This window comes from Hyaena hyaena, unplaced genomic scaffold (genome assembly GCF_003009895.1).
Source record: "Hyaena hyaena isolate Hyena2069 unplaced genomic scaffold, ASM300989v1 scaffold_13, whole genome shotgun sequence".
Taxonomy (NCBI): Eukaryota; Metazoa; Chordata; class Mammalia; order Carnivora; family Hyaenidae; genus Hyaena; species Hyaena hyaena.
Window position 1 is genome coordinate 3,472,766 of NW_024080645.1, and position 27,113 is coordinate 3,499,878.

Below are 27,113 nucleotides of genomic sequence, written 5' to 3' on the forward strand. Positions count from 1 at the left end.
TAGAACTGTAAGGAGAAACATGAGTTCACTATCGTAGTAGGGAACCTCAGTATCCTTCTTTCAGAAATGGACGTACCCAGCAGGCAGAAAACCAGTAAGGACGTAATAGAACTCGATACCACCATCAGTCAACTGGATATAATTGACATCTACAGACAACTTCATCTAACAGCGAAGTACATACAGAGTATTCACCAAAACAGACCGTGTTCTGGGCCATAACACTTTAACAAATTTGAAAGAAAAGAAATCCTACAGTGTCTGCCTAGACCACATTGAAATTAAACTAGGACTCAGTAATAGAAAGATAACCGGGAAATCCCCATATATGTGGAGATTATACAACACACTTTTAAATATATGTGGGTCAAAGAAGATATCTTAAAAATTTTTAAATATTAAATGAAAATTAAACACATCAAGATTGGTGGGATACAGCAAAAGCAGTGCTTAGAAATTTGTAGCATTGAATGCATATACTAAAAAAGAAGATTGATCTAAAATTAGTAACCTATCGCTTCTCAGCCTTTTGGCTAAGATCAAGTGTAAAATTAGTAATTTAATGGGGCGCCTGGGTGGCTCAGTCAGTTGAGTGTCCGACTTCAGGTCATGATCTTGCGGTCTCTGGGTTCGAGCCCTGTGTCAGGCTCTGTTCTGACAGCTAACTCAGAGCCTGGAGTCTGATTCAGATTCTGTGACTCCCTCTCTCTGCCCCTCCCTTGCTTGTGCTCTGTTTCTCTTGCTCTCAAAAATAAACGAACACACATACACACAAAACTTAATTAGTAATCTAAGTTACCACCTTAGGAAACTTGGGGGGAAAAGAACAATTAAATCCAAAGTAAGCAGAAAAAGTAATAAGGATTAAAGCAGTAATTAGTGAAACTGAAATCAATAGAGAAAAATTAATCCAAAAGCTGGTTCTTTGAAAAAAATCAGTAAGATCGGTAAGTCAGGCTAGCTAAAAAAGAGAGTAGACACAAATTCCTAATTTCAGAAATGAAAGTGGGAACTTAACTACAGAGACCATGGAGGTTAAAAGCGTAGTAAAGAAATAGTATGAATAGTTCTGTGCCCGCAAATGTGATAACCTAGATGAAACGAACCAATTCCTTGAAAGACACAAACGGTCAAAAACTCACACAAGAACTTGATGATCTGAATAAGGCCTAGATCTCGTGAAGAAATTAAATCAATAATTGATAACCTTCCAAAACAGAAAGTACCAGGCCTATATGGCTTTACTGGTAAATTCTACCAGACATTTAAAGAAGAAATTATTCTAATTCTTTACAGGGTCTTTCAAAAGGTAGAAGCAGAGGGAATACTTCCTGACTCATTCTGTGAGGCCAGCGTTCCCTTAATATCAAAGCCAGATTATAAGGAGACTATAGACCAATATCAAGAGCATAGATGTAAAAATTCGCAACAAAATATTAGCAAATCAAATTTAAAAATGTGTAGAAAGAATTCTGTACCACAACCGAGTGGGCTTCATCCGGGTAAGCAAAGCCAGTGGTTCAACATTAGAAAATCAACTAATGTAATCTCATACGTCAGCAGCCTAAAAAGGAAGAATTACATGATCATATCAATAAATGCAGTAAAAGCATCTGGAAGAATCCAAAACTCATTCATGGTAAACAAAACAAAACAACTCTTGATAAACTAGGAATAGAGGGGCACTTCCTCAGCGTGGTAAGGAAACCCTGCAGGTAACATCATACTTAATGATGAGAAACTTGAAGCTTTCCTGCCAAGATCAGGGACTGGGCCGTGATGTGTCCCCTCAGCACTCCTTTTCAACATCATACTGGATGTTCTTGCCATTGCAGTGAGACAAGAAAAGGAAATAGAAGGGGCACAGTTGAGAAGGAAGACCTAAAACTGTTTCTGTTTACAGACGACATCATTTAGGTAGAAAATCCAAAATAGTCGACAGAAAAACTAACTTTTGACACTTAATAAGTGATTGTAGCAAGGTTGCAGGATACAAGGTTAGTGTAAGCCCATTGCTTTCCTGTATACTAACAACGAGCATGGAGAATTTGAAATTAAGAACGCAATATCATTTATGTCAGTACTCAGAAAATGAACAAAATTGTTATTAGTATACATTTAATATGTGTCGGAGGAAAACCACAGCATTCTGATGAACAACATCAAAGGAGAGCTAAAGAAATGGAGAGATGTTCCTTATTTGTGGGTATGAAGACTCAACATTGTCAAGATGTCCGTTTTTTCCAACTTGATCTATGGATTCAGTGCAGTCCCAGCAAGTTACTTTATGGTTATTGACAAATTATTCTAATGTTTACACGGAGAGGCAAAAGACCCAGAACAGCCAGCACCATATTAAAGGAGAAGAACAAAGCTTGGTGACTGATAGGACCCGACTTCAAGACTTACTGAAAGTTACAGTAATCGAGACATTGGGGTGTTGGGGAAAAATAGACAAATAGACCCGTGGAACAGAATAGAGAGCCCAGAAATAGACTCACATCAATAGAGTCACCTGGTCTTTGATAAAGGAGCAAAGGCTGTATAAGGGAACAATGGGGTAGTAGCTTCAACACATGGTGCTAGAGCAGTTGCACATCCATGTGCAAAATAATTTAGATACACACCTTACTTGCATCACAGAATCAACTGGAAATGAATTATAGACCTAAAAGTAAAATACAAAGCTATGAAACTTCTCCAGGCAAAAACCTAGATGACCTTGGGTGTGGCGATTGATGCCTTTTTAGATACAATGCCAGCAAATAGATATAACATCCATAAAAGAAATAATTGCTAAGCTGAACTTTATTAGAATTAAAAAGTTCTGCTAAACGAAAGACAACAGCAAGAGCTTTAAAAGATGAGCCACAGACTGGGAGAAAATATTTGCAAGAGATGTGTCTGATTCATAGAACTCAAGAACTCAGCCGTAAGAAGGTTGAAGACTTATAGCCAAGCAAAAATGTTTATAGCAGCTTCATTCTTAATTGCTAAGTCTTGGAAGCCACCAAGATGTCCTTTATTAGGCGAATGGATAAACTCCTACCTCCAGACAGTGGAATGCTTTGCAGCACTAAAAAGGAATGAACTGTGAAGCTATGAAAGATGTGGAGGAACCTTAAATGCATTTACTAAGTGAAAGAAGCCAATACGAAAAGGCTACATACTTGTAGGATTCCAACTATATGACAAGTCTGGGGGGGAAAATGCAAAACTGTGGAGACGGTAAAAAGTTAAGTGGCGGCCAGGGGTGAGAGGAGATGAAGAGGCAGAACATGGAGGATTTTTAGGGCAGTGAAAATACTCCATATGGTATTATAATGATGGAGATATATCATTACATATTTGTTTGCATCTCTAGAATGTACCCTTCACTCTAGAGTGAAGCCCAAGGTCAAATATGGATTTGAGATGATTATGATGTGTTAATGTGGGTTAATCTTTGACGCAAAAAAAAAAACTACCATCCTGGTGAGCGATGATGATGATGGGGAGGGAGGAAGATGCATGCGTGAGGGTGAGGCATATGCCTTACCTGTACCTGCTTCTTATTTTTTTTTTAATTTTTTTTAATGTTTTTATTTATTTCTAGGAGAGAGAGAGAGACAGCGTGAGCAGGGGAGGGTCAGAGAGAGAGGGAGTCACAGACTCTGAAACAGGCTCCAGGCTCTGAGCTGGCAGTCAACACAGAGCCCGACGCGGGGCTCGAACCCACGAACCGCGGGATCATGACCTAAGTGAAAGTCGGACGCTTAACCGACTAAGCCACCCAGGCGCCCCACCTGCTTCTTGGTTTTGCTGTAAACATAAAACTGCCCTGAAAAAAAGTAGTCTTAAAGGTGTACTGGGAAGATGTTTGGAGGATGTAAACATCTGCTTTTCCTGTGTAAATACCAGATAACTTGCGTTCAGGGTTTTACTTTAAGCCCCTCAAGAAGCGGCGTCCCTGGCAGAATACATTCTCCCTGCGAAACCTCTGTCCGGGGCCGTTGCTGCTACTTGCAACGAGCAGGGATGCAGGGATTATCCAGAGTGTGGGGCCAAGGCTCCAGCCCCCATCCCTAATCTGCTCCTTGGTCCGAGGCCTCACCTGCCTCAGGGGTTCCTCACCTTTGCTGCTGGTGCTGTTAGACCTTTTGCCGGATACTTCTGCTCTGCCCTGGCCTTTCTCCTCTCAAACCCAAAGTTCGGTCGTCTTTGGGACATACGGAAACAACTTCTTGCTTGATTTTTCAGAGCTGGTTATTTGCAAGTTAGAATTAGACATAATTGGTAGTGGAAGTATTCCAAAAAGAAGCTTGAAAGAACTCGGGGTTGTTTATGAGACACCGCGAAGGTCAGTTAGTGAGAATACCCGGGGAGCCCTGAGACGGGGCTCCCACGAGAGACGGTGGCGACAGCAGGACCTCAGGCCGTGGACTGCGTTGTCCCCTGCTGTAACACGGCAAGGCGGTGGGGGCGGGTGGCGGCCGGCTCCGGAGGGCTTTCTCAAGTACTGTTCAGTCTGGAAACCTGCTTTCTGCCCAAAGCCACGTGGGTCCCCGCCACACCTGGTAAGGACCTTTTGGTGGCTGTAGAGCCAGAGCAGGGGGGCCGGGAATGCCCGTGCGGCCCCTTCCGCTGGGCTAGTAGATGTCCGCCGTGGTGCACTTGACCCGGTCAGGTCCTCCTTTCGTCCTCACGGTCACGACTTTCTGGGCAAGGCTGAGCGGAGCGGAGAAACTTGCCTAAAGACACACAGCTTCTCAGGGGTCAGAGCGTAAACCCCTATCTGTCCAGCCTCAGGAGTACTGGTTATGGGAACTGTTGGGGTGATCCCAGGTAATCCGTTCTATCGTGGGGGTGCTCGTTCGTAGCGTAGTCCCGTAGGATATCTTTGAGATGTATCGGCCGACTCGGTAAAGTCGCCCGGGTGCCGGTAGCGGTCGCCAGGTGGGCGGATGGGCAGGCAGCTGGGAGCCTCCCAAACATGGCTCGCTGTCATCTGTGCAGCGTGTGACATGGATGCGAGTGATGAATGTGACACACCCGCCCAGTGAGGGGCAGGACGCTCATTTGTTCATTTACAGCCTGGAATACTTCTTGTCCGTGTCCAGCTCGTCTATACTTGCTGATTCAGTGTTTCCCCTGGAGGGAGTTCTGAGCCTCTGTCACCCCCGCCACTCCTTCTGACATGATGATACATCAGTGATGGGCTCCTATTTTTCGAGGGGGAGAGGTAGGTCCTAGGCCTCCTCAGATGGCCACAGTTGGAATTTGAGGATTCTTCCATTTCAGGAACATGTTTATTTATTTATTTTTTAATGTTTTATTTCTTTTTGAGAGAGAGACAGCGTGAGCAGGGGAGGGTCAGAGAGAAAGACACAGAATCGGAAACAGGCTCCAGGCTCTGAATTGGCTGTCAGCACAGATCCCCACGCGGGGGTCAAACTCACGAACCATGAGATCATGACCTGAGCCGAAGTCAGACGCTTACCGACTGAGCCACCCAGGCACCCCCAGGGACACATTTAAAGAGAAGCTTAAAGTTGGGTTATCTTACAATTGGCTGTTCTCATTTTTTATGTTTCAATTTTCTTGTTTCACTTTCAGAGGTGGTGTTCTTTCAAGGTCTCAGGAAGAATCTTTATTTGTCCCTTGTACCAAGTACGTTAGGATGATATTTAAGAAGTAGGTTCTATTGTTCACATTATTTCAGGTATCATGAAGTTAATGGTTCTTATTAGGATTACCTTAGTGCTCTGAAAGAAATGGCTCGTTGGAAAAGTATAGTTTTAAAAATGCCTTTCAGGGGTGCCTGGGTGGCTCAGTCAGTGAAGTGTCCAACTCTTGATTTTGGCTCAGTTCATGATCTCGTGGTTGGCAAGATCGAGCCCCATGTCCGGCTCTGCGCTGACAGCACAGAGCCTCCCTCTCTCTGCCCTCTGTTAGCATGCGCACTCATGCTCTCTCAAATAACATCAAAAAATAATAAAAAATTAATACGCCTTATACTGTGTATGTGTGCATGTGTGTAAAGTTGTAGTTTCACAGCAAAAACTCCTTGGAAAATCTTTTCTGTGGATACTTGAGAATCTTTTGGGCATTTACTCACAGTCAGGCATTATGTTAAGCTCTTTAAATAGTTCATTTAATCCAGAAACCATTTTTTTGCTCAACAGTATGGGTTTGGGGGAAAAGGACCTGAGCAGTTTTGCCCTAGCATGGGACTTGACTTTGGCATTCATATGGGGAAATCTATAAAAGGCAGCTTGTAAATATTTCCTGTTAAATTGACTGAAGGGACAGTTAGGAACAGGTAAGGAGAGAAAAAGAGATGCAGGGAAATGGGGAGCCTTTGGCCGGCTCTCGGAGTACCTGGAGAGCTGGGAGGAGCTCTGCCTCGGGGTAGGTCCTGGTGCCATCTTGTGGGTGGATCTGGAAAGGACCAAGCAGACCAAGCAGCTTCTACCCAGGATGGCTTGCGTAACCCCAGATTTCCACGCAACCCTGAAATAAAACCACAAGTCAGATATCAGAACTCTGGTCTAGGAGCCAGTAGATTTGATTATGTCCTGTCCATCAGCAACTCCTGATGCCCCTTCCTCCAGAACAGCCCAAATCCGTGTACTCGTCTCCATGGCAGCGCCTGGGCCTGGCTGCCGCCCTCTCTCGCCTGGACTGCAGGCACCTCCTCACTGGTCTCCTTGCCTCTGCTCTCACCTTCCCACTGTCCATCCCCACCGGGATCTATTTAAAAGATAAAGGGGATCCATTCAAAGAAGTCTGTTTAAAGAATAAAAATGAGAGGGGGCTCCTGGGTGGCTCAGTCGTTGGGTAGCCGACTTCAGCTCAGGTCATGATCTCCCAGTCTGTGAGTTTGAGCCCCACGTCAGGCTCTGTGCTGATAGCTCGTAGCCTGGAGCCTGCTTTGGACTCTGTATCTCCCTCTCTCTCTCTGCCCCTCCCCTGCTCACACTCTATCTCTCTCTGTCTCTCAAAAATAAACATAAAAAAAAATTTTTTTAATTAGATCCTATCATTTCCTTGTATAAAACTCTCTAGTGCTTTTTATGAAATTTAAGATAAAGCCCGTTTCTTGTTCTGGCTTAGAAAGCTCTGCATCTTCTGGCTCCTGCCTAGCCATGACATCGTCTCCTCCCTCTTCCCCATCCTTTCCTCCAGTGCTTGGGAGGACCCATTCCCACCACAGATCCCCAGCACCCCGTTTCCTCTGTCTGGCGCTCCTTCCTCTGTTCCTCGAATAGCCGGCTCCTTTATCACTCAGAGCCCCTCTTCTGCATTGCAGCGCAGAGAGGCCTTCCTGGAGTCCGAGTCAGAATAGCACCCCAGTTACTCTCCATCACCCCCCCCCCGTTGGGTAGAGACACCATCTGTCTTGTTCTCAGTTGGATGTCGAATGCCTAGGAAACCATTGGCGAAGGCTGATTTCTGGGTTCTTATTTTTCTAGATCTAGGCTAGAGTCAGGTGATTTGGGGCCTTTCCCAGTGGAACATGAAAAGACCACAGGAATCCAGTCCCTGTGAATTGGGACTTGTTCTCAACATTGTCAGTTACCAATTCTGTAACCACGCTGCTCTGAGCTTCCGTTTTTTCATCACTGAAATGGAGCTAATGAGCTTGCCTTGCTCCTAGAGTAAGGACTACATTGGATTAAATAGGATTGGAAGCAGAGTACTGAGCACATAATAGGTGCCTTCTTTCTCTGTTAAAATTGTCCCATGTTGTCATTACGTACATTTTCCCCTTCTCCTCAAGGCCAGGGATAAGGCACTTCTTTGCATCCCAGTATCTAGCTCTGTGCTTGGCTTAGAGTAGTAGGTGGTCCACAGGCGCCTGGATTAATTTTGACTCTTCTCCCCTGAGAACTGGGGTCTCCTGACTCTTGTCTAGGTTGTGTTCTTTTGACCAAGTTACCACTCTTTGCCCAGAGAAAGAAAGACGAGAGGGCCGATCAAAGTACAGGGAAAACCTGGAGGGACAGGATGGCTCAGGACAAAATCAGATTTAAGTCTGTGCTGTATAAGTTGATCTCAGCATTAATTTTGTTTCCATTAAAGGGGATATAGGAAAAAGATTCTTTTGTGGTTCCTAGTACTCAGGCTTTCATAAAAATCCTTCCTTCCTTGATGTTCCCTTATGAAATAAAGTATACATGAAAACACTCTGAGAACGGGAAGTGCTGTGTTACGTATACATGCATATGTAGAAACTAGAGGGACTGATTTCTAGGTAAATGATTGATTCAGAAAGATTAGCTGTTGAGTAAACATTCATTCAGAAAGATTTTTTAAATGCCTCTCATGGGCCAGGGACTCTCTTGGGTATTGGAAATACAGCAATGGATAAACAGGTGAATCTCTGTCTTCATAGATAGAACTTATATTCTAGTGGGAGAGACAGACAATAAAGAAGATAAATCGTAAAATTCAGAGTTTTGCAAATGCTGATTAAGTTCTATGGAGAAAAAAACAGCAGGCCAGAGATAGGGAGGGTTGGGGGGAACAGAGATTTTAGGCAGGTTAGTATGATGTATCTCTTTTCTTTCCCACCGCCACCCGTGATCCAGATTCCTAACCCAGATGGCCGCCTGCTGTCATTTTTTGTTTGTTTTTTAATTTTTTTAATGTTTATTTGTATTTGAGGTGGGGGGGGCAGAGCTGGGGAGAGGGAGAAAGAGGGAGACACAGAATGGGAACTAGGCTTCAGGTTCTGAGCTATCAGCACAGAGCCCAACATGGGGCTCAAACTTACGAACTGTGAGATCGTTACCTGAGCCGAAGTCAGACACTTAACCAACTAAGCCACCCAGGTGCCCCTTGTTGTCACTTGGGAGTGTTGGGGCAGTTAGGCAAACAAAAGAAATCTGCCAGGTGGTTGTCAAAATTTCTAATAACTTATTTTATATTTCTGTCAGCCATATTTACAAATATTACTTTATTAAAATACAAATAGACTTTTTACAATCTTTCTTTAACAATAGATCTTAACAAATACCTAAATATTTAAAAATCCAGAAGACTAAACAACTTGTATGATTACCAATAGCAGCCAGTGAACATACGGTTATTTCTAAATTGTCTAAAATTAACAATTGCTTTTGAAGCTGAAAGATTAAATCAAAGCTGTGATATTGAAATTGATTTAAAAATGACAATTCCCTTTTAAACTGTTAACGTGCACAATAAATTATTAAAAGGGTTGCGACTTTGAAGCATGAGGTCCGTTTGATTCTGATTTTCATACACGAAAAAAGGAAGAATACAAGAGTTCTGTAGTTCTGATCGCCTTTTCCAGAGCTTTTGGGAAGTTGTTTACTGTTCAAGGGCCCACTGCTGACGTCCACTCGCTGAGTAATGTCATCACATTTCCTGGTGGTGGTTATTTTGGGGGGGCAGTGGTAAGTAGTTGTCCAGCTCTTCTGGGACACCGCTCAGCAGAGGTCTTCAGAGCCGGATGTACCCCGTAGACAGGATGTAAGGTTAAAATGCAATCTAGTTAAGTAAATAAAATAAGTGTTCAGTGGTCAAATAGAACTGCTGAAACACTAATGCTTTAAAATGATACCGTTAAAATCATACTGAGGCAAAATTAATGATCTTTGAAAAATATGTAACTTCTTTTCTTTCTTAAAATTAATGCAGTGGTGTGTTATTTTTATAAGCTGAGATCATAAAATTATGCTATCCTTGTTCGTGAAAGTTATTTCATAACCCACTTTTGGTGTGGACCGTGTGCTCAGAAGTTGTTTTCCTGGGAAGGACGAGGCTTTGCCCTGCCCCGTTTATACTTTTTATCTCGTCCCTCAGCTTGTGACCAACACTAGATGCACGTATACGTGTATTTTTTAAAAACATCCTAGTCACTAACATTTTGCAATTTTATGAATTACTACCATTAACTTAATTTTCCTCCTCCTGGTGTCCTTCAGTTCGTATTGTTGACTTTCTCGAACTTAGTGACTTGAAAACGTGGTATGTTTACTTCATTCTTGTTTCACGACAGAAGAATTTAAGGCTATGAATCTTGACTTTGAGTAAAATGTACCAGTATCCTGGAAGTTTCATTGCGTGATATTCTCATTTTTATTCTTTTCCGGGTACTCTGTACGAGTAGTTTGCATTTCTCTCTCTGACCCAGCAATTATAAGTTAATGTTTAAAACTTTTTCAGGGCGGGGGTTTTTGTTGATTTTGCTTAAACGCCGTGTTTTTCATTTCTGGTTTGCTTGCATTATGGTTGAAGAATAAAAAGAGTACCATCTTGGCATGCCTGGGTGGCTTAGTCGGTTAAGCGTCCGACTTTCGCTTAGGTCATGATCTCGCGGTTCATGGGTTCGGGCCCCGCGTCGGGCTCTGTGCTGACTGCCAGCTCAGAGCCTGGAGCCTGTTTCAGTCTGTGACTCCCTCTCTCTCTGACCCTCCCCTGCTCACGCTGTCTCTCTCTCTCTCTCTCTCTCTCTCCTAGAAATAAATAAAACATTAAAAAAAAATTTTTTTTTAAAAAAAGTACCATCTTTACTTTTAGGAATATGTTTCAAGGTTTTCTCTGTGATCTAGAATATCACATGTATTTACCCTATTCATAAATATTTTCTTTCTCTCCTTTCAGACTTTCTTTTTTTGTCTACCTGATCCTTCATAGCCAATTTCATAAGTGTCCTCACTCAGAGGCTCCAGCTCCCGATTCAGGTCAAGGACGCAAGTGCTGCCTGGCAACTTCTTTACCTTGGGGGAGGGGGTGGGGGAGGTGGCATCGGGCTTGCTGTTCTGGTGTCTGCTTTCTCCTCTGAAACTGTCCCCCATACTATAGAACGTCAGTGGAAATGATTTTCCTTCCCGTTCTATTTCCTGTCACTTTCTTCCTTGTATTCTTCAGGCAATAGGTCCGTATCATTCCTTTTCTTTCATTCATTCATTCCCTTAAACTTTGTAAAAACCAACAAGAAGCTCATTGTTCAGATTGGTCTCTCTCGGTGCCTCTTGCTTTCCTTCTCAGTGCACTGTGGGAGTTTGAGGATTCAGACCAGACCTCTCTTTTAGGACTCTGCAGGCCCTCTGGGATTGTCTGGCCTCGGGACCCAGCTGTGCCCCTCACTGGGAGGCTGGCCTGCAGGAGGGTAGGCGGTGCCGTGGGAGGTCACAGAATCCTCCTCAGTCTTAGACTGCGGTAATGGCGGCCCTCATTCTTCTCAGGCCTTCCGAGAGATGAAATTATTAGCAAATCAGACACTAAGCTGGTGTCCCACGACTGGTAGACATCAGCCTCTAGCAGTGAAAAATAAACAGCCCCACCACCACCAAGCAGGCTTTGTTCCGAGTGTTGACTGGAGGACAGATCACCACCTGAGAGGAGAGGCTGGAGGTGGCAGTCAGGTAGGAAAGAACCTTGCGGGAAGGCTCCTACATTAGGTCTTCTGCAGAATTTTTTTTTTAATTTTAATTTTTTCCTATGGAATCATACCACCCCCCAGAGGCCTGGGGATCCCCCAACACATACAATGTTTCTGGAAATGTGTATCCTCTGGGGAGCAAGTCAGTGCCAGCGTCCATCACTTGAGGCTGTATTTCAGCCCCACGTTCTTCCTCCCTTGGGCTCCTTCATGCGGTGCACAGACTGCCCAAACTTCCCAGGGACCTGGGTTTGCAGCGAAACCCCAACTGCCACTTGCTGACTGTGTGGCCTTAAACAAGGTATTTGGAACCTCAGTTTTCCAGCTGTAAACCTCACTATTACTGTGAAGATTCAGCGAGATGACGCACGTTCAGCTCTAGGATACACTAAGCCCCTCCACTGGCGCTGTGATTGTTGTTACTCATAGGGGTTTGGTTGTGACATTTATCTTTGTGCCGTTTGGTGCTAAGTTCTCAAGTAAGCAATTATTGATGAGCACTCTGCTTCTCGTAAAATGAGAGTGTCAACTACTTCTCAACTGGGTTTCCTTGGCTCTGATGTCGCATGGCTCTAACTGCTGGATTTCGCTTTCTGTGTGCCATTTTAATGTAAGATTTCATTGTCCATCAGGGGAAAGACAGAAGGAATCAATGTTCGTTCAGTGTCTAATTTGGGGGGGCTCTTTATATTGTAAACTCCTTTCATCCTTGTAAGAAATGAGAAATTAAGGCTGAGGAAGCTTGAGTAAATCACTTAGAATCACACGCAGCTATGGAAAGAGCCGGGATCGGTTTCCTGTCCCCTCTCCCTCCCTACTCTGCGCCTTTCCTGGGCTTTCTATGCAGGTCCCTGGGAATCTGTGTAATAACTATTAAATTTATGTAATTTTCCTCTAGAGTAGAAAGCTTGCTTTGATCTGTGGCACTGATTAGAGGAATTTTAAAGTGAGCTTATCTTTAAACAATTTTTTTTAAAACAAATCTTTTTTCTTACAGGTAGCAATAGCTGACGTGCAGTTTGGCCCCATGAGATTTCATCCAGATCAACTCCAGGTAGTAAGAAACCATGCTGTAATCTGCACATGTTGATTTTCTTCAAAGAGGGGGAAGGGTGAGGGCCTAACGTTGAAAATAGTTTTCTATTTCAGATAATAGTATCGGGTCAACGTTAAATTTCCTAAACCTGAAAATAGTACTCTAGTTGTAGGAGAGAATATCCTTTTCTTAGAAACACAGATGGAGCTATTTAGAGACGAAGAGATGCCTGCAACCTACTTTGAAAGGTTCAGCAGTAAAAGAGTGTTGCACAGTCGTGGTGGGAAGCAAAGGGGGCGAACAGCAGCTGATGAGCATAGGAGAGGCTCATAGGTCGTTGCATTCCCAGCTGTTCAATAGGCTTGGAATTTTCCAGTATAAAAGCAGAAGCTTGGTTGTCTCTGTGTTGCTGAATTGGCTCCATCAGAAAATATCTATAAATGATCAAATCCAGAATATTAGGCAAAATAACCAGCTGAAATTGAGCCCCAGAGTTACTTGATGCTTTTTGCACACAAACCGTGTTCGCTGTTACATTTTTTAAACCTGTGCAGAGCTACCAGCAGGAATGTGCTCTTAGCTCCTTGCATTAGTGCTATTTGTGCACTTGGGGAAACTTCAAGGGACTAAGCCTTGGGGGACTGTCAGCCTTGTAGTGTCCTTCTCCCAGGCTGCCCCACCTCTGCCTCACCACCGTCGCCCTCATGAGCCCGGGGGGCTCTGAAGGGACAGCATTGTGCTTCTGCACCAGACCTGGGGACGGGAGGGGGGGACTCGCAGGATCGGGGGAACACAGCGGGCATGGGGTCGCACCTGGTGCTGTTCCTGTGTCACTTAACTGTCAGTCTGTCCTTTGCTGTCGATCACAACTTGATTACATTTTTTTTATTGAAATGGACTTGACCTACAATGTTACACTATCTTCAGGTGCACAACAGAGTGATTGGGCGTTTGCATCCATTCGGTAGTGGTCAGCCCTGTACCTGGCTACCGTGTGTCCCCGTATAGTGTTGTTCTAGATGATTAACTGTATTCCCCGTGTGTCCTTCGCATCCCCAGGTCTTCCGTATTTTATGACTGAAGCTGTACATTTTAATTCCTTTCCCCTGAGCCAGATGTCATATGACTTCACTTATGTGTGGAGTCTGAAAAACAAAACAAACCACCACCACCAACAATGAAAAGCAGAAGCAGACTTCTAGAGAACAACCTGGTGGTTTCCAGAGGGAAGGGAGGTTGAGGGATTACCTGGCTGGTTGTGAGGTGGTATTTTGGGCTACTTGAAATCTCTTCTCTTATCGTCAAAGGAATTTTTTTTTAATTTGGAGGAACTACATAAACCCTTGAGCCAAAACATTTAAATATATTATTTAAAGTTTTAAGTATCTAAAAGTTTGACTGAAATATCAGTTTTTGTCATCTAAGGACTTGTCTAGTTAATTTACTATTAACTAAAATAAGTATTTGTGTTTTCATTGAAGTAGTTTCAAGATAAAATGCTTCATCAAGCGTTGGTTGAATTCTGCCGGTCGGGTAATTAGCAAAAGAATAAGTATAGAACCCACGTTAGACTTCCAGACAAACGCAGATCAGATAGCACTAATCTCGGGAAGCTGAGCGATAAGGTTCCCGGAGTAACCTGGAGGAAGCTTTCTATCAACAGATTATGTTCGCATCTGTGTACTTGCTGTCTAAACCCTGGGGGTTTTCTGTGGCGTGTTAAGAAATGACAGTTCTAACAACTTCTTTTCTTTTTTAAAAAGTGTTCGCGCTTTTTTGATTCAGGTACTTTTAGTGTTTACCAAAGAAGATAACCAGTGTAATGGATTCTGCAGGGCGTGTGAAAAAGCAGGGTTTAAGTGCACAGTTACCAAGGAGGCGCAGGCTGTCCTCGCATGTTTCCTGGACAAACATCACGACATCATCATCATAGACCACAGAAACCCCCGACAGCTGGATGCAGAGGCGCTGTGCAGGTGAGTCTGGGACTCGGGCCCAAGTGGCCGCCGGCACACGTGACAGCGAGTGCGGTAAGAAAGACAGCAGGTTGAATTCATGGTCTTTGGGGCTGCCTTCCATACGTGTAAAATAGGACATGAGGACATCATTGTTTCTGGGACCGATCTCCCTCTGTTTTGTTTTGTTTTGTTTTACTTTGCTTTGCTTAAAATGGTAAAAAAAAAAAAAAAGAAAACCATCAAGGGTTAAGATGAAACCCAGTCTGCCATTAACCACAACTGTCACGTGCACATTACTCCAACAGGAGCCAATAAAAATTTCCAGATGTTGGTAAAGTTGTAAAAACTGAGAAAATTGTCTCCTAATGTTAGGTGGATGCACCTTGTTCATAATATCTGCAGACTCTCAAAGCATGAGAACTGGATTGCTTAACAGGAGGCTTCAGAGAAGCCCTGACCATCACGTGTGCGGGACTCTAGACAGTGCCCCCCGCCCCCCCATCCAGCCGCTTCTGGGGGTTGGGACTTCCCGGGGGAGGGGCGGGCGCTCTAAGCTTCTGCTCTCCTTCCTGGTGAGCCCACATTAGTCCCCTTTGCCAGACTCCCAGCATTCATTCGAGGGCAGGAATTGTCTTCCCTGGGTGGAGCACTGGCCCTCGTGGTGTGGGCTCACATGTGGCCCCACCCAGGGTGCGTCCTCTGAGTGTCCTCCCCCAGGCAGTACCTCTTGGAAGCGTGGCTCCAGAACTGACCAGTCACCCCGGGTCTGGGTGGACCAGTGAAGCGTCAGTGGAATAGCCATCTTCCCCGCGCTGTCCAGAGAACAGACGCCCGTAAATGCGACCGCCGAGCACATTCCTTTCCTGGTGCTTGTGTCACAGCCCCAGCCAACAATCGAAGCCTCAGGTTTTTCTTGCTAGCTGTGTTCTGGCACATCATCTCCTCCATCTTCTTGTCTGAGAGTGTGTGGGGGTGGGAGGGTGGGGGAGGAACTTGTGTCCTATTCAGTGACTTTTCTAGAGGCACAACAGGCCCTGATTTATCTCCCTGAGTCACTTTCATCTCCATTCTGGCCCTACATGTCTTCTCTCCCTTAAGATCATCCCTTTAAGGAAACCTGCCCACTGTGGAGTGTTCCTTCAAGGAACCTCTCCAGGCTGTGCCTCATGAACCTGTTGACTCACGCTCTCGCCCTCCACTGACATGCACGGCTCACAAGACCTTAGCCCTGGCAGAGCTCCTTCCCTCCCACCTGCTTTTGGGATGCCTAATCAGTACTGCCTGTGAAGGGTTTTCATCCGTTACCAACTTGTCTAAACGACTGGCCTTCATCTGGATCTCTCTACTGGGGAAATTGGGAACTCTTTATACTCCTTATCAGATGCTTTGCTGAAGGCCAAATATTCTGTGTCTCTGATATTTCCAAATCCCCCAGTTGGGGGACCCCGCTTCGCAAGTCCTCTCAGTTCTGGGCAATGTCTTTGGTACAAGAGCCACGTAGGTAAGTGAGGAGCTAATGTTCCGGTTTGTAGGGTGAGCGAGTGATTTCAGTACAGGCTTATAAGTGCCCGAGAGGAGGTGTGTACAAAGTGCCACAAAGGCCTGTGTCCGAGAGCTTCACAGAGGATATTTGGGTCAGTTCCTGAAAGATGAGCAGGAGTTTTCAAAGGAAGAAAGGCGGAAAGTAGAACTACCGTACGACCCAGCAGTTGTGCTACGAGGTATTTATCCAACGGCTACAAAAATGCCGATTCAAAGGGGCACAAGCACCCCAGTGTTCACAGCAGCGCTGTCAACAACAGCTGAAGTATGGAAAGAGCCCAAATGTCCATCACCTGACACATAGGTAAAGAAGATGTGGTATACATAATGGAACACTTACTTGGTGATCAAAAAGAATGAACTCTTGCCATCTGCAACAACGTGGATGCAACTAGAATGTATTATGCTAAGTGAAATCAGTCAGAGAAAGACAAGTATCAGATTTCACTCATGTGGAATTTAAGAAACACAATAGATGAACACAGGGAAAGGGAAAAAAAGAACAAAGATAAAAACAGAGAGGGAAGCAAACCATGAGAGACTCTTAAGTACAGGTGACAAACGGGGTTAATGTTAGAGGGGAGGTGGGTGGGGATGGGCCCTGAGGAGGGCGCTTGTTGGCAGAAGCACAGGGTGTTGTACGGAAGGGATGAATCACTGGGTTCTACCCCTGAAACCAATACTACACAGTATGTTAACTAACCTGAATTTAAATTAAAAAAAAAAAAATTAAAAAACTCAGACGTGCCAGGTGGAGGGAGCAGCACGTGTAGGAAGAGGCGGGTGTACGGGGCTCGGCTGCTCGGTGTGGGATGACTGCTGGGTTGGGCGGGTGTGGGACGTGGCTGTGGCTGAGGCCAGAGCAGCAGACAGGAGCCCCATCATGAGGGCCTTGGGTGCTGAGCCAGAGGCGTGGACTTCACCCCGTAGGCAGTGGAGACACTGCCGTGGTCGGTGCAGGGGAGCACCGAGCGCGGTGGGAGATGGCGGGCTGCGGGCTGGAGAACCGTGTAGAAGGGCAGAAGGCGCTGAGGCACGTTGACCAGCTGTGAGGCTGTTGGAGGCGTCGTGTACGCGCCTGATTTCCTCCTCCCAGTGTCCTGTCCAGAAGCGCAGGAAGGTAACAGCTGAAAGCCGACCGCAGCTGCTAAGAAGCCAGAGATGGGCCGATCGGTGTGTCAGAGCTGGGACAGCAGAGGACCTGGATTGCCCGGTTGCCTTGTACCATGGGCCCCAATGAAGAAGCCTGTCCCGGAGGCCTGCCCCAGGGACAGCTTGTATACACTCCAGCCTCTGAAGGCCAAGTGCCCCACAGCCCTAAAGGAACGAGGTGGGAGGAGGCTCTACTGAGCCGGGGCTGCTGGCGCTGTGTTCACAGACCCACGGCTCTGCTCGAGGGGGACACCGCTGTCTCCGGGAGCGGCTGGCGCCCTGCCTCCGGCCCCCCAGTCCCTACTGCCCCATCCTTCTTTCCTTTCTGCCTCCACCAGGAAACCCGAGACCACGAGCCAAGGGGGTGGACAGAGACGTGGGATTTTCTACCACGTCGTGAGGAGGGGCAGTGGCCTAAGGAGCGTGGACCGGCCCTTCACATATTGCAGCTTCACAACCGCAAAGTGTATCAGTTCTCGCGTTTGGTTTGAGGATGGGCCAGAGCCAGCCAGGCATCCGGCCCGGGCCGCCAACCCAGGCCTGCCTGCTGGCAGCGCCCTCGGAGCACCGCGTCTGCTCCCCAGATCCCAGGAGGGCCGCTTGTGCCAAGGGCCTGGCCAAGGGGTACAAGGGACATTCCTGTGGCGCTCTCCGCTGCAGGCTCTCGGCCTGGGCTCGCATCACTTCTGTTCAGAGAACAGGGTAAAGAAGGGGGGGGGGGGGGCTGTAAAAAGGTGCCAAATAATGGATGAGGAAAGAATAGCTTTAGAGACCAAGAAAATTACTCGCCACAAGAAATTTGCAGAACCTATCAGGAGACACATGCCTGGTACACTCAGAAGAAATGAAGAACTATACTTTCATGCACCGGGAGCAGGGCTCTGTAATGGAAGGGAAGATTTTATGAAGGGAGGTGAAGGAGCTAAAGCAGTGCACAGAAACCCAGAGCGCATTAGCAGAATTAAATCCATGCTGAGTGCAGGAGCGAGACCGGACTCAGAGGGCCCGACGCCTTCGGCGATCTCCCGAATCACCCTGGTCTGCGGTTCAGTGTCAGTGTCGTAAATGCCATTTTCAATCTGAAAGTCATTCCACGTGGCAGAGGGAACAGTGGTGAAGCACAGGTAATGGAGTTGTACTTTGTAAAATTTAACTCCTTGAAGGACTTAGCTATATTCTGACCCTAAGCCTCCGTCACATGCCTTTTCCCCAGAGTTGGGTAGAGACCACCGTCAGATTTATCTGTCGTTGCCGGTGTGTCTGGAGAGTGGTCCTTGCCCCCCATACCCATTTCTACTCTCTCCTGATAACAGAATTCCTAGTGTTGAGCTGGGCGTATGGCTACCTGGAAAATACGTGCATTCACAAGCTTTTCCTGTAGCTGGCCAGTGGGAATGTCACGTGCATCTTCTGGAAAGTATCCTTCAAGGGAGAGCGCTTACCCTCCTTCCTGTTGTTGGGAATGTGGAGGTTGTGGCTCGAGCGCAGCATCCGTCTTGGATCATGGGGAAGAAACCACGTATGGGCAATAGTAGGGAGACCTCGACAGAAGGAGCCAGGGGTCCGATGCCGCAGCGTGCCCCCACAGCCTTGGGCTGCCTACCTCTGCACGCCTTTTATGCGGGAGAAAACTCGTGTTTAAGCCACCGATCTTGGGAGTTTTCTCTTACCCATAAAAACCTGGTAAAATCCTCGCGATGCACCAGCTAGCATGGCTTTGCGAGCCTTCCGGCGTGCTTACCCGGTCTTTCGGGAGCTCGTGCTGTAGACTCATGCCCTCTCTTTTTCCTGAGTTCTTGAGACCTGCCTTACTAACGTCTGGGTGTACGCAATGATGTCAAGTCATTTCTTTCTTCACGTTCCTGGATTCTAGAATGAAGGGTGTTATTTTTCAACCCAGGTTCCTGACATTCTATTTTCTGATCAGTTCTTCCTCCTTATGGACCAGAAAAAATCAAGAGTGCACGTCTGCCTTTTTATACAGTGTTAGATCTCCTCGGCAGGTATCAGCTTGCTTCCAGGTAAACACTGTCTTCCCTTCTGCTTTTTGTCCTGAGCCCAGTGCCTACCGGCATTCCTGTGTCCTCAGTAGGTTATCCAGAACTACTTCCTGCGTTTATCTGTACCGTTACCTACGTGCTGTTTCTACCACTCAGATCTCTGTTTTCCTAAAGATGAGAGCCAGTTTGAGATGGCCAGCTGCGTACTTAAATTTGCCTTTCCTTCTTGAAGAATCCATGTGACAAGACAAAAATGGGAACACGAGTACAGTGTCCTGAGAAGTCACAGAAACACCACTCATGAGTGCCTGTCTCCCCTGTAAGATGAGTGACAGGTCTGTAGCAGCCCAGTTTTGAGAGGTCGCCGGCCTTGTCTGTGCCAGTGTCTGCTGTGTGAGCCGCTCCAGGGCGCCCCCTTCAGGATAGTGAGCGCGGCTTTTCTCTCGGCAAGGGGACCGCGGTGGGGCCGGGGATTGGCAGCCGGGTGGCCGTCCCCGTGGGGACCTGCTGAGGGGCCCTTCCGATACAGCAGCCCTGCAGTGCTGCTCCGGAGCAGACGGGAGGATGGAAGCCAGCGGGACCGGGTGGACGCCGCCAACAGCAGGCGCGTGGGGAGAGATGTGTGAGCCACACGGCGCACGAGAGAGACCGGCTCGTCCCTGGAGCTGCGTGTCCATCCCTGAGCCACTTCCGTTCCCACACGCAGTCCGTGCCTGTCGTCGGGCTCAGCCTTCCTGACCTGAGTTCCTTGAGAAAATGAAGCCCCGGGGCCCTGGGGCAGGGCTGCGCAAGGGGGACTCGGTCACACAGTTCATTTGTGGGTCGTCTCTGGCTGCTTCCGTGCCACAGGAGCGGCACTGGGTGGTTGTGACAGAGTCTGCCTGGCTCACAAAGCCTGGAATACTTGTCATCTGGCCCTTTGCGGAAAAAGTGTGCCAAACCGAGGTGTGCACTGTGTATGCCCAATTAACGTCTCTCTAATGCTTCTGGAATGGCTAGTTACGGGCCATCCATGGGAGAACTGAGAAAGAGTCACTCTGGTGGTTTTCTGTGTTCTGTGACTCGGGAGTGATTCTGTTTCTCAAACCAGCGGAACAAAGTCCCGCAGTAAGTCGTGGCCATTCTCTGTCGCATCCTGCCCACTTCCTACGGGAAGCCAGCTAGCTTGTCACGGGGCCGGAGCCGTGTGTCTTCCTCCCAGCGCAGGGCCACGTCCCCTCTGCCTGGGGCATCACCGCTCCTCTGCAGGGTCCTGCCTACCCCAGGGTACAGGGAGCTCAGGGCTGGGCCACCTCCCCACGCCCTCTCCCCTAGGCACGTTCATTCTGCCCTGTCTGTCTCATCTCCTGGCTGAGCGTGCTTCCTGGGGAGGCTGCTTCTCCAGGAGGGGTGAATGCACCCTGCTGGGAGCCTTCTCCTCTGGGGGGAGTTTCAGCGGAGCAGCGTCCCCCACTTCTCCTGACCAGTCCCCATTCTTCCCTGTCTCTCATTTCTGACGGACTCGGAGATCCTGCATTTTGTACTTCTGAGTTTCTGTGGCTGCCGCTCTTGCCCACACTCTGCCGAGGAGCTCCCTGGGGCATGTAGGGAGCAGGCCTTTGGGCTTCGTCCTCACCCTAACTGCGGTTGTCAGCATGTGGTAATAACACACTTACTTGGGTGTCCCTTTGACGGTGAGAGACCGATGACCTCCGTCACATAAGCCCAAGGTCGGGAATGTCCTCCAGCTGAGGTACTCGGATTGACAGAGGCCAGAGCAAGTAGCACGTACACCATCTCCAGCCCCTGTTATGTTTAACCCTGTGAGTGTTAGGGTTACTCGTCCATGGAGTGGGGGCCTGTCCCCTCAAGGAAGATCGAGTAGCCCAGAACGTAAACCCAGAGAGTGACCTGTGCCCTCTTCTGCCTCTCCCCAGCTTTAATTGTTCTACCAAAATCAAGTGTTTTTTTTTTTTTTTAAGAGTTGCTTTATGTTTATTTTAAAGTTTGTTGTTGTTTTTTTTAAAGGTCTATTAGGTCATCAAAACTCTCTGAAAACACAATTATCATTGGTGTAGTACGCAGGTAAGCCCTCATTGTTTTTAATGTTGAAGTTCAGGTGTCCGTGTCATACTTTTTCTTAGCAGAGGCTTAGCTGCTTGTAGGCTGTGACGGGTGTCACCTTTTTCATTTGGCCTTTTCTTCTTTATTCTTTCTAACTTTCTTAGCCAGTTAACTCTATGGAGGGAGTTTCTGCTCTCGTGTGAGGTTTTGTGATTTTGGACTGCTGTTCACTTTAGAAGTAGGCAAACCGCGTGAGAGTTCCATTCCTAAGAGTATGAATGTTATCAGGGACACCTCCTGAGGGCTTTCTAACTCCCAAGTACGTATGAAGATTTGATTCATACATAGATGGGAGAAATCTTATATTTCATCCCAAAAGTGAAGGTAAGGAAAGAATAGAAATATGTTGGGAGAGGGCAGTATTTAAGTTAAAATTTTTACATAACAGATAGCTGTGTGGTTCCTCCTGTATTCTGGCTGTGAGCTCCGTATTTCAAGCTTTACCGTATGTTGCCTGAAAGCTACATAGGAAACTAAAACAGAAAATTACTTTCAATTTTATACTACTTCTGATTGGCATATTAATCTCATTCATCTAAAAGTATCTGACATTATATGATAGTCATAGTATTCTGTAAATTAGTGAATAAAGAGGTGGGCTATAATTGATAAAAACTGTCTCTAACCCTTGACTGTGTTCTTTTGAAGGACGGATAGAGAAGAGTCCTCTGTGATGCCCCTCATTGCTGCTGGCTTTACGAGGGTATGTACCCACTTCTTTGTTATGCGGGTTATCATTCAGCCTGAGAAATTATTTAATCTCCATTCAGAGCCAGTGAAAGTTTGAAATTCATTCGAAGAAAGAAATTTATTGTCCTTGTGCTGTTACATTGTGGGTTAGCGTTAGAGCTTGGCCATCTAATAACCTACAGTGCTTTACGTTTTTCACTCAAAATTACGTCTGCTAAAGTCATCTAAACATCACACAGTCTCCTTTAATGACATGAATGTTCTGCCACAGGATGTGTTGTGGCGACGCTGACAGGTGCGCATGCAGCTTTAAAGGCAGTTCAGGAACTCTGGAAGTGAGGCAGCCCGGACACGACCCCTCCTCCCCAGCCCTGACCCGTTGGTCTCTCCTAAGCCAGAAGGCTTCTAAAGGTTGGTCAGCTGGTTGCCAATGAGCCCTGGCAGTCGTGATGGAGAGAACGTACGTACGTACGTAAGGCTGATCCTGTGGCAGATTTGTGGCCCCGTTTTATGTCCATGAGATAGTCAAGACCCGACCCCAAGCCATGAATTTATAGGTAAAGTGGTTCTAGGTGGTTCCTGGTACTCCTAGGTACTTGGCAGGAGCAATTACAGATCCGCCCCCGAGGAAGACGCCTTCACCTCCAGCCTCAGGGAATCTCCACAAGTAACCGCCCCCGGCGGCAGGCAGGCTCTGCACACACAGGAGTGAGGCATTGCAGGCGGGCTCGTAGGAGAAAGGCCGCAGAAACGGGCCTCCACAGCCCAGATACCAGAATTCTCAGACACGAATTATTAACCAGTTATGCTCCTATGTAAAGAATAAAAGACAAAACAAGCTTGGAAATGTTTGCAAGGAATAGTAAACTATAAAAAGTGACACAGCAAATTCTAAGCAGAACATAAGTGAATTTTGAGAAAGGAACACATTATAACCACAATATTTTAAAACTTAGTAGGTCAGAGGAAATCTTAGAGCATGTAGCACAGAGATTCAGTAATAGAAAAGAAGTTAGGGGAGTCAGGAGGATAGACTTTATAGTTTAGCATATATGCAACTGGAGTTCAGAAGGACGGAAGAGGGTGTGAGGCAGAGGCAGTATTTGAAGAGAACTTTCTAGAACTGATTTAAGATTTAAAAATTCCAACAAATCTACAGTAGAGTAAATAAAAAGAAGACACATCATAGTGAAAAAAACAAAACAGGGATTTTGCTTTTTAGAGAGAGACTATGAACAGAGGAGTAGGCAAGGGGGAGAGAGAATCTTAAGCAGGGTCCACATGCAGCACGAAGCCCAACACGGGGCTGGAGCCCATGACCCTGGGATCATGGCTTGAGCCAAAATCAAGAGTTGGACACTCAACCGACTGAGCCACCCAGGTGTCCCTGGAAAGAGACCTTAAAATCAGCGAGAGGAGAAAGATTTCCTTCAGAAGAATGATGACTATCAGCTAGCTTCTCTGCAGTGGTAAATGGAAAATGGAACATACAGGAAGAATCCTTTCAATGTGATAAAGGAAAGTAACTGCTCACCTAGAGAGTTAACCATAGCATAAATAGCTTTCAAAAATGTGTTTGAAATAAAGACTTTGAGCAATATGAAGACAGAGTTTGCAACCAGCACACCCTTAAAGAAAATTCTAAAGGGGGTGCTTCAAGCAGAGGGAAGGCGAATCCCAAGTGGAAGTCTTGCAACGCAAGAAGGAGTGAGCAGCAAGACAGTGGTGAATATGGGGGTAAATCTAAGCACACACTGACTGTATAAAACAGTAATAGTAACGCCCTGTCTGATGAGAGATTACCGCAGGAGGATCGCAGTCCAAAAGTCCCGCCCAGACGACTCCTTGGTCGCCTTGCAGGGCAAAAGGGGATGGACATAAAATTCAGAGTCCTGTCTCCCCAGGAGCCCTATCTGAGGCAAAAAACTGAGAAAGGACTCCACTCCTACAACAGACGAACTTGTACAAGACACTTGAAGAGGAGGGAAGCGGTGAGTGGTGGACCTGCTGAGCGCAGGGACCCGCCTGCTGCCGCCCTCCCTCTGCACATGTGTGTGCATGAGCGCTGTCTAGTATGGCTTCGCCTGCAGTTATGTAACGTGAGAAATGTGAGATCTAGATCTATGTAGGTCTGATGGTAGTCCCAAAGGGGAAAACACACACTGGAATATATAATACTCTTCTAACAAAAGGGACGTGCCAAAAGAAAAATTTGAATCACTCAGTTAAGTATTTAAATTCTAGACTATCCTAGTAAACCTAGGCATCTTCAAGGTTTGTGGGGAGGAGGTAGAGGTACAAGCGTTCTCAGGGCCTTATCTGGCAGACATGTGAGCGAGTCGGGGTGAAAGTGTTCTGAAGCAGCCCTCGGTGGGAAATGTGCAGACTAGAACATGCGCCCTCTGGGAGATCGTTTGTTCTGGGGGCAGTCGGGATCTTGTTTTCAAATAGTAGCAAAGAAATCAATGTTGGCTTTTGAGGTCAGTGAAAAGGAAAGGAAGGCAGCGATTAATAGAACGGAAAGATTTAACAAACCTTCCAAAATCACAAGAAGAAATATGAGATTTACAGCACCCTGGTCAGACTGGCTGACAGGAGGAGGGGGAAGCGGCCGTGTGAAAAGAGTCGTAACGTGAAGTAAGATAGAAGGGCTGGAAGCAGATGCGTGTGAACCGACTGTTCTTCCCAGTGAGAGGCCCTCTGGACTGGGTTACAGAAGTGCCACCATATGATGTTGATAAGACAAAGTGATAAAAGCTTAATAATAAATGAACAACGGTAGCAAGTAAATGCAGACCAACCAAAACCCCACAGGTATTCCAGTATTAACATCGGATAAGACGGATCTTAACATTTTACTTTATACACACAGTTTTCTATAAAAAGCGCACATTGGATTATTGTTGTTATTACACAGTTTTGTGGTTCCCAGAACCCCCACAACATACACCCGTATCAGCACCTGCCTCCACCCCTTCACCTCCAGTCACTCCATATTAAATTGTAGAACAACCAAGTCAGCCAGTGTGAAGGGGAGTGTTCCTTTAAGTCCAGAATCCCAAGTTGGAAGTTGTGGATCACCTCTTGCTCGTGGATCCTAGATCATGTCCCCTGAAGCTACTTGGAAAGCATTCACACAAGGGGGAAAAAACTTTCCCAGCTAATTTTGAAGATGTTTATATGATAACTCTCAGGCTTCAAGACTGGCTACCCATTTTAGCAAGGCGCTCGGAAGCTTCCAGTTTCTAGAGAAACTTGGGGGTAGATGGGGTGCCCTGCCTTGTATTCTTTTCTTCCAGCCACCAGGAGTCATTAAGCTTTATGTTTGTTGAGGTCTCTTTGAAGGGGCAGAGATGCATGTTGGGAATGGGTGTTTGGTAAGTGGTGTATTTGGAATTCTCCACGAGGAAGTGCATTGGCACAGCTGTGTGGACTGGAAAGAGCATCCTGGTAGAAGGTATAGGAAACCTCAGTCCTTACATTTGCTTCATGTAATCGAGTTATCATGAGGTTTGAAAATGCAAGAGTAACTGATGCTACAGTCCCCGCCCTCTCACCCACATACTGGGTCACAGTGTCCTCTGAAGCCTTGGCTGGGACCAGTCTTAGGTGCACGTCCCTAAGCACAAAAGCTTTGAGGTAGTCCTTGTACATGACCTAGGAGATTAGGAGGTAGCAGCAGGGTCACCATTTTGTAGACGATGAATTCAGGTGGACGGCCGGTCCTCAGCAACCACAGGTGAAAGCTAATCTTCCTTCAAGGACAGCCCCGTACCTTCACGTAACAACAGGATGCCGCGGTGGCTGAGTGCATGGTGACAGAGCAGAGCCTCTAGACCTAGAGGGAAGGTGACTGTCCCGAGTCCCACGGCTGGTAGGAGGTGGTGCCAAGGCTTGACCCAGACCTAAACCCAAAGGCCGACCCCATAGCGGGATCTCTTGTATTCAGGCGGCACTCAGCTGTTTTGTGGGTGAGCCCAGAGTGAGTGGACAGCCGCTTGCATCCTCGGCGGCCGAGCATGTGCCGACTAACACTGGAGAGGTCTGGGTGTGGTGTATCTCAGCGCTGGTTAGAATCCCTTGGAAAGCTTCCCAGAGTGTCTTTCAGGTGGAGGTGGGAGAGGCCCGCACGTCGCTGTTACTTGGCACGATTGCAAGTGATTCTGATCCGCAGCCAGGCCCTGCGAACCCCAGGGTGGGGCCTGGCAGCTCGGGAGGGACAGGCTCGGGAAAAGTGAGGTGGGGTCAGCTCAGAGTGTGCAGGAATTGCGGCCCAGGCCCCGTGGTGGGAGGCCCTGGGAGGAGGCCAGCTGCCACAGGAGCAGTGCGGAGAGCGGCCTGTCCCCAAGCGTCCCTGGACCCGGTGCCCTTCCCCACCCTCCATGCCCTGTGCACTCCTTGGGACACGCGTGGAAGTTGGAAGAGGGCAGGAAAGACTGGACGCTTAGATGCAGAGCAGCGGTTGGCGAGGGGGCGGTGCGCCGACAGGGGCAGGCTGCTGTACGTTTGGTCACGTGTGCCTGTTTTGTAACTGGCAGGCCTGCCTTGGAAGCTTGGATATATTCGTTCATACCCAGAGAAAAGTCTCATTGCATCCCTAGGAGGCCATTTACAAATACACGGGTCCCCACGTCCCAGGATCTCCCCTGCAGAGCAGGTGACGCAGCCAGGGTCCTGGACAGCTCAGGTCCCCACTCCGGGGCTGCTGGCAGTGGCGCAAACCCTGTACCCGGGAGTCTCCTCCCTGTTCCTGCCCAGTCAGCACCAGGCGCCTGTGCAGATGGACGGCATTCTCGGGCGTTCTGTGGAGTCAGGGCTGACAGAGGAATGGACAGCAGGGCCAGCGCTCTCTTCTCTGACCTGTGTTTTGGCCTGTGGGACAGGGACCATTGTGCCCATGGCCTGAAGGGCCTGCTCCTCCCCTCCCCGCCCCTCCACTTTCCACCCCTCCTGGGGCTGGTGATCACCGCACTCTGTGGATGTGGGTTGTGCAGTTACCGTGCTCTCTCCCTCCGCCTCACCTTCAGCGAGTAGGAGCAGAAAGCCTTGTTGTGCGAGAGCAGAGCAGGCCCGGAGGGTTGGTGCCTCGTTCAGGGTCATAGAGCTTACAAGGCACGAGCCTGGGGCTGGATTAATCAGGTTGCTTGATGCTCAGACAAGAACCCGATCACTGTTTAAACGGGGGGCCCTTCGTCTTCACTGTGGCAAGGGCTCCGTGAGGGGCCCATGTCCCGGGC

General features: G+C 47.3%; 1 protein-coding gene across 2 annotated transcripts in view; it reads left to right on the forward strand.

Moving 5' to 3' along the window:
- The window catches only part of PDE8A (phosphodiesterase 8A), a 168,567-nt gene that overhangs the window by 76,607 nt on the left and 64,847 nt on the right, over nucleotides 1–27,113 (forward strand). For both annotated transcript variants that reach the window (XM_039256911.1, XM_039256907.1), the window contains exons 2-5: nucleotides 12,393–12,449; nucleotides 14,217–14,407; nucleotides 21,091–21,147; nucleotides 21,835–21,889. In XM_039256911.1, the coding sequence (XP_039112842.1) occupies nucleotides 12,423–12,449; nucleotides 14,217–14,407; nucleotides 21,091–21,147; nucleotides 21,835–21,889 (330 nt within the window). In that variant the 5' untranslated portion in view covers nucleotides 12,393–12,422. The remainder of the gene's footprint in view (nucleotides 1–12,392; nucleotides 12,450–14,216; nucleotides 14,408–21,090; nucleotides 21,148–21,834; nucleotides 21,890–27,113) is intronic.